The sequence below is a fragment of the Pediculus humanus genome, genomic scaffold (assembly GCF_000006295.1).
Source record: "Pediculus humanus corporis 1103172107412 genomic scaffold, whole genome shotgun sequence".
Taxonomy (NCBI): Eukaryota; Metazoa; Arthropoda; class Insecta; order Psocodea; family Pediculidae; genus Pediculus; species Pediculus humanus.
Genome location: NW_002987037.1, coordinates 43,912 through 51,156, shown reverse-complemented (window position 1 = coordinate 51,156; position 7,245 = coordinate 43,912). Strand labels below are relative to the sequence as shown.

At 31.8% G+C, this 7,245-nt stretch overlaps 2 protein-coding genes across 2 annotated transcripts; both read right to left on the bottom strand.

Annotated features, from left to right (window-relative positions):
* Positions 1–254: 254 nt before the first annotated feature.
* Positions 255–4,206, bottom strand: Phum_PHUM063460 (Chromosome-associated kinesin KIF4A, putative; the record flags this gene model as incomplete). Its single annotated transcript, XM_002423453.1, has 4 exons — positions 255–1,385; positions 1,459–2,953; positions 3,084–3,312; positions 3,735–4,206. The coding sequence occupies 4 exons, from the start codon at positions 4,204–4,206 to the stop codon at positions 255–257; spliced, it is 3,327 nt and encodes a 1,108-aa protein (XP_002423498.1).
* A 756-nt stretch (positions 4,207–4,962) lies between these two features.
* Phum_PHUM063450 (ip63 protein, putative) lies at positions 4,963–7,178 on the bottom strand (the record flags this gene model as incomplete). Its single annotated transcript, XM_002423452.1, has 2 exons — positions 4,963–5,024; positions 5,054–7,178. The coding sequence occupies 2 exons, from the start codon at positions 7,176–7,178 to the stop codon at positions 4,963–4,965; spliced, it is 2,187 nt and encodes a 728-aa protein (XP_002423497.1).
* Positions 7,179–7,245: the final 67 nt, after the last annotated feature.

The window sequence follows — 7,245 nt, the reverse complement described above, 5'->3', positions numbered from 1 at the left end:
AAAAAAAAAGTGAAAAATAAAAATACTGTGAAAGAATACAAGAACCGCCACGATCGGCCGAATGTATTTATATTTATATATAATTCGGCCGATAAGCAACGTCATCACTATAAATCGGTTATTGAAAATAATAATTAACGTTAAGTTAGGCCGCCAAGTCATTACTACCGATTATTCATAAGAAAAAAAAAAAAAAAAAAAAAAAAAAAAAAATTATCATCTAAATAAAATCTAAATTGCAATCGTCCATTTTTTCAAACAATCGGCCTCGCAAATGTGTATCTCGGTTTCTTTGTTTCTTCGCTCACTTCATCCGATTTAACATAAGTTTCATTGAGACTACTGGAAATTTGATCGGATAATTTAGAACTGCATTTATTTGAATCGCAGGTGCACGAATCCCCACATTTGGCATCCATTTTGAAGCAAACGCATCTTTTCGTGTTGCAACTGCTGTGACATCCGCATCGAAACGAACCGTCCAAACCTCTTTTCCTTGAATCCGGCCACTGATTCAAACTCGTTTTCGATTTCATCGCCGTTATGCGTTTGTGGATGGGAGTCTTTCTCCAGTCCGGATCCACGTCCACGTTGTCTATTTCGTACTCTTCGGCAAAACTTCCATCCGCTGACATGTTCAAATCTTCGAATTCTCGGTGTCTGTTTGTTCGCTTTTTGGCCATTTTGAGTTTGGAAGTTTGCGCCACCGTTAATATTGTTGATATTTGATTTTGCAGTATGTTGCATTCCTCTTGTTTCTTTTTCAATTCTTCTTCCGTGTTTTGGAGTAATTTTAACTGTTGAGCCGTCAACGTTCGATCCAAATAACTATCTTCCGGTATGTTTTCCTTGTTCTCGTTGTGTAGCAAACAATGTAATTGTTCTTGATGTTCTTTTTCTAAAATGAGAATTTCTTCTTGATGTTTTTCCTTCATTTTCTTCAATTCTTTTTCTAATTCTCTAATTTTTTTATTTGTGTTTTTATAATTCATTTCTATTTCTTTTAGTACAAAATCTTTAGAGATAGCATCTCGACGAATGTCGGCAGCCAAATTGAAAACGTGTTTCAAAGCAGCCTTGGCGTCGGCCATAGACTGAATGGCATCCCACCGAGTGTTGGATTTATTTTCCTGATCGGAATCTAAAATTTTCTGTTGTAAATCTGCTATTTGAGCGTTCCTTAATTCCAAATCCTGCTTGACCTGAAGCATTTCCTTTTCTATTTCTGTCTTACACTCTGGACTAATACGTTCTTCTGACATCCTCTTCAACTCGTTTAGCTGAGTGTTTAATGTAGCTCGATCCTCCAGCAGTTGCTGTAAGGTTCTTTCGGCTTCAACCGTGCTCACAAGAACTTCCAGTTCATGCGTAACGAATTCTTGCACCTGCAAATACACTACTTTTTTGTTTACCTATACTACTATCAAGCATAATAAAAGTGTAATTTAAAATATGTACCTGTTCTTTATTTCCTCTTAACAACTGCCTCTTTTCTTGAACAGTTTTTTGCTTCATAAGAGCTTCTTTTAATCGTTTATTACATGCCGCAGCTTCTTCTAATTTTCTTTTGAAAACGTTTTGCTGTTTGAAATGTAAATTCTGCATTCGAGCCATTTCATTTTGCCTTTTTCTATCTTGATCACGTAATTTGCTCGCCTCCCTTTCTCTTTCTATTTTCCAAGTTCTAAATTTTTCACCTTCCGTTTTCATTAGTCGAATAAGTTTGACTTTAGCATGTTTCATCTGAACGATTTCTGAGTTAAGTAATTCAACCTTTTTCTCAGCTGCTTCTTTTTGTTTAACTATTTTTGCTTGTTCGGCTAATTTTTTTTGTAAATTTTCAATTTCTAAATTCTTTTTTGATAACTCTGCTTGTTTAGCCTTGAGGTCAGTTTCTTTATTAGCAGATTTTAGCTTATTTATATTATTTATTAATTCCGTTCTTTCTTTTAATAAATCAGCAATCTGCTTTTCGTACTGTTCGTAAAGTTTTAAACTTTGTTTGAAATTTTCATCGACCAATAAAGTATTTTTAGAATATTTTTCACAAACTTCTTCTTTAAGGGCTAACTGACGAGTCAATTCACGTAATTCTTTGTTTAATTGAGTTTGCTTAGCTGCCAATTCTTCCTGTTGTTGATCAAGCTCATCCAATTCGCCTTGAGCAATGTCTCCAATAGTAGATATGTCATCAATTGACGAACATAGTCCTTGTTCATTTGCTCCGCTAGATTCGTGAGCTCTCATTTCAGTTTCGCTTCTTTTTTGCTCTTCTTGTAGCATTGTAATTTTTGTAACTAAACTTTTTTTGAATATATTTAATTGCTCTTTTACGTTATCAGGACAAGAAAAGTCTTCAACAACTTTGTCAAATTCTCCTATTTGAGCAGTAACTTCAACTTCCATATCTTGAACTTTTTTCTTCATTCTATCTCTTGCAGCTTCTGCCAGCAATACTCTTTCACACATAACTGTGTTTTCATTTAATGCATCATTGTATCTTTGCGTCATTGTTCGGAGTTTCACGTTCAGTTTTTTAACCTCTTCTTCAAGTTCTTCATGGATAGGATTACAAGTCCTAGTACCACGCTGGTTTAATAATTCCAACTGTAATTGATTAATTCTTTGTTTCAATTCACCAATTTCAGCAGATTTAGGATCTTGATTCACTATAGGTTTATTCTTTATACGCCTAGCTCGATCTGCATATCTTAATGTGCTTAATGTTTCATCTAAATTATAGTCTGCTGGACTCACACAAGCTATCATTAAAGTAAGTGAATTTCCACCGAGAGAATCTTGCAAAAGTCTAGTCAGTTTACTATTTCGATAACTTGGAATTTGCTTCGAGCCTTCCCCCAAAGCAGATATAACATTACCAAGTGCCAGAAGACCATAATTAATATTTACACCTTCTTTAAAACGATCTCCAACAGCTTGGGTTTTCTTAGATCTGAAATCGAAAATGAAAATGATAATAAAGTTTGTTGAATAAAATTTAATATGATAAACAAAAGAACAGTAATCAAGAAATTTTTTGGCGAAAAAAAAAAAATCACTTTAAGTTTGTTTTTAATTTATACCTTTCAGATCCAGCAAGATCGACTAAATGAAATTTAGCTCTCATAGCAGAATTACTGTCATCTAATTTCTGTTGATGAATAGTTAAAGTAAAAATAGCATGACTTCTTGAAGACTGATTGTTCATGGCAGTTGAGCCAGTAACTCGACCAGATGAGCCTTGCTGTAAGCAAGTCATTGTCTGCAATACTGACTTCACATGAGTTTCTGTAAGTCCTGGTATGCATATACCTGTACAATAAACAATTTCAAAATTAACAATAATTGACAATTAGTAAATTTTTTTTATGATTAAATTTAAAATTAAAATTAAATTAAAGTTATTTAATGGTTATTTTTTAAAATCCTTTATCTAAAATTATCCTTGCCAATAAAAGCATTAAATACGCTAGAAAAAATCTTTATAACAAAGTCATAACAACTAAATAGCACAGCTAGACGATTGTTAGTTCAAATAAACAATAGTTATTTGTCACCAGTATGTCATAAGTAAATTAACATCAATGGACTCACAATTGTTCTAGTTTTCATTAAAATTATATACTTTAATTTACATTTTGTTTTTTTAATTTAAGGAAACTCATCAACATCATAGAAATGGGAAATATTAAAAAAATTCACATTTACATCAATAATAGTAAACAGTAACTTACCCTTTGAATCTTCTCTTATTTCAACTATGGACCTATCACCTGAGAGTAAGTCATATAATTGCTCATTATAAAGCTCCATGAATGAAACCGTAATATGATATTCCCAATCTAATTGAGATTCAACATGCTGAAAAATATCGTGTACAGCCTTTGGTATGACACCCATTTCTCCTTCTCCGTTGTAACATGTACCCATTGTATGAGTTTTTCCTGATCCCGTTTGACCATAGGCAAGAATCGTAACATTAAAACCATCAAATAACTTCTTAACAAGGCCTTGAACAGCAACTTTATATACTTCCTCTTGACTACAATCTTGATCAAATACATAATTATAAGTGAAACCTTTATCATTCCTAACAATCACTTGATTCCTATTTAATGCTACGTCTAAACATGTTTGGCAACCACGAGAAATTTCATTTTCAACCAAAGGTCTAATTCTAAGAGCAACTTTAATAGATTCAGACATTATTTTATAAAACCAAGGAACAATTTAAAATATCAAAACTCAAAAAAACTTTAAAATTGATTTGTTTTTAAATTTACACGGACGAACATTGAATGTCAAATTTTGAGACGCTTACAAAACATTATAAACTAAAAAAACCGTTGACAATAACGGATCGGAAACGGATGTTGCCTATGTTTAAATGGGAGAAAAATTAGGGCCCCGAAAAATTTATAATTCTAACCTACTATGGACTTTAAAATTAATATTCTTTTTTTTTTTTAAATACTTAAAGAGTTTTAACTAATGGCTTTACGTCACATTAATTTTAATTTATTTAGAAATAATGTAAGTAACTGATGTTATATATTTTTACTCAAACAATTAATGTTATTTTTTTTACCTAACGTTGTTTCTTACCGAAAGCATAATAAATTGTATTTTAAAAATCAGTTATTTGAAGTATATTTCAAATAATTTCCGAAACTAATTTTAAAAATAAAAGTATTTAAATAAATACTAATGACCTCCTTTAAAGTATCCGATTCGTATTATTTAATAATTTTTTAACGTATGATTCAAAAAAAAAAAAAAACTTAAATCTTATAAAATATGCAATTTTATTTTAATATTGTAAAACATGATATTGTACATGTTTAATAGAGTATGTTGGATAAAATTAAGAAACCCATTTTTATGAACTACTACAAGTCATGATTTTTCAAACCCCTTTTTAACATTTTATTGGCACATATTTAAGTTTCAAAAAAAAAAAAATTATTGATTTTGAAAACATTTATGTGCCATTAACCAGTGATGATTATTCATAAAATTCATTCCTGTAATTAAGAACTATTGTCGTCATTACTTGACATCTGGTTTTTTAAGTTTTCTGTTGATTTCGAATCATAATCTGAATCATCAGATGAAATTTCATCGTGAGAATTTAAAGTTTCAAAACCAACATTGTAATTTTTCGAACTAAAATTATCTCTATTTTCTTGCCTTTCTTCTAGTAGTTTAAAAAACATGGCTTGAGCTTTTGATTTCTCTTTGTTAGCAATTTGCTTTTTCGATTTATGATCACCACAGTTTGAACTTGTTTCTTCCTCTTCCCAAATAATTTGATCTTTAGCTCTATTTTTCAACCATTGTGTCCTTCTATTTTTTTCTAAAATCATTCTATGCTTATCTAATGCATTTTCTTCGCTTATGTGGTCACCTACTTTTAAATCGATAAATAATTTATTATCTCTTGTAGCTGTACTTCTAATTTCACTTTTTGATTGCCTAGCTTTTTCTTTATGTTTTTTGTAACTTTTCTTTTTTTCAAAGCTTTGATCTGTTGAACTAGCTGCTTTTTTTAAAATTACTTGTAGATTCGATACTAGTTCTGGTAAATCCTTTTCTTCTGTACTTCTAGCAGTTGTAACTTCACTTTCATTTTCTTCAATGTCTTTTTCTTTATTCTTTTGTTCCAAATACATTCCGAATCTATTAATAGTTTTTTCAATAACTTTCAAAGTATCATCTTCCAAATGTAATTTGCTGTTTTGAGCCTCTGCTAGTTTTTTTTTCTCATTTTCTTCTTTTTCTAACAACTCTTTTAAAGCTTTGTTTTCTTCCATTAATGCCAATTTATGACTTACTTCTTGACTTAACAGCAAAGTTAAATCTCTTAGCTGTAGTCTTAGTCGTTCGTTTTCATTTGACTTGGAATTATCTTTTCGCTTATCGAACATCGTTTGTTGTTTTTTCTTCCAAAATGAATCGTTATTTAAAGTTGTGTTGCTTCTCTTTAAAAAGGGAGGCCTCGTTGTGGTAACACCAGAACCATACTCAGAGGGTGGAGGAACCTTATTGTTTAAATGCGTGCTACTACGCCCCGTCCAAGGCCTGAGCCTGGCATTCAATCTTTGAGTTTTCCTCTTATTTAAATCCGGATTTTTATTAATCCATTTATACTCGGTATCGTTTTTATTTTGATTGTTTAGAGCTAACTGATTCATGATTTCAAGCAATACTTCTTCATTCATAAAAGCATTAGCCCTTCCGTCGACAATAACCAAATTACCATTACTTTCAAGAAGGTCTACCAATATTCTACCGCCAACATCAGTTAGTCCACAATCTTGAACGTCCAGCGCTCGGAGCCATAGGTCATCTTTTATTTCTTCTACTAAAATATTAATTCCTTCGTCTCCCAAATTAGGATTGCTATTTAATGTTATTCTTCTTAGTCCCGGCATGGCTTCCACATCGGGATCGCGATATCTCAATGTTTGTTTCCAAGCTTCGCTATAGCGATTTAATTTTTGATACTTAATTAATCCAGCTATAATTTCGGCACCTTTTTCCGTTAAACCACAGTAAGATAAATCTAACGATAAAACTGACGGTAAATTTCTGATCGCTTGGCAAATAATTTCAGCACCTTCGTCTCTAATCGGACATCTTGATAAAGATAAATGCTGAAGAGTTGTTGTATGGACTAGTCCCTGAGTTAGGGAAGTTAAATAGTCTCCTAAAAGTGGTAAACCTTCTAATTCCAAAACAGTTAAAGTTGATGATTGACTGAGACACATTTTTAACGCTTCCGTAAGCCATAAAAGAACAAACCTTGTAGTAACTACCGGCTGCTTAGTTACACCTCTAGCCTTTAATTCAGTATCGGCCGTTTCTAAAGTTTGCCTTTGAGGATGTCGCGACCTAATGGCAACAAAATGAAGCGTTTTATCACAACTTAAAGCATTTATTATGGACCACCATTCCTCAAATTTTATTCTGTCACAGTAAAAATCCAAAATACCTTTATCTAAATTTTGTTTAATGACACTTAAAGGATGAGAATGCTGAATGTGGCATAAATCCGAGTAGTATTTAGCAAAATGCGATCGGTTTTGTTTACGCATTGACGAAGTCGTGCTACATGCCGAAGATCTTGCTGTCAGTTTGGTAGATGTCGATGACATCGTTCTTTCTACTGTTGTCATCTTTAGTCACAAGAAACATAAAAAAAATCAATTAAAATAAATAATATAAAAAAAAAAAAAAAGTTAT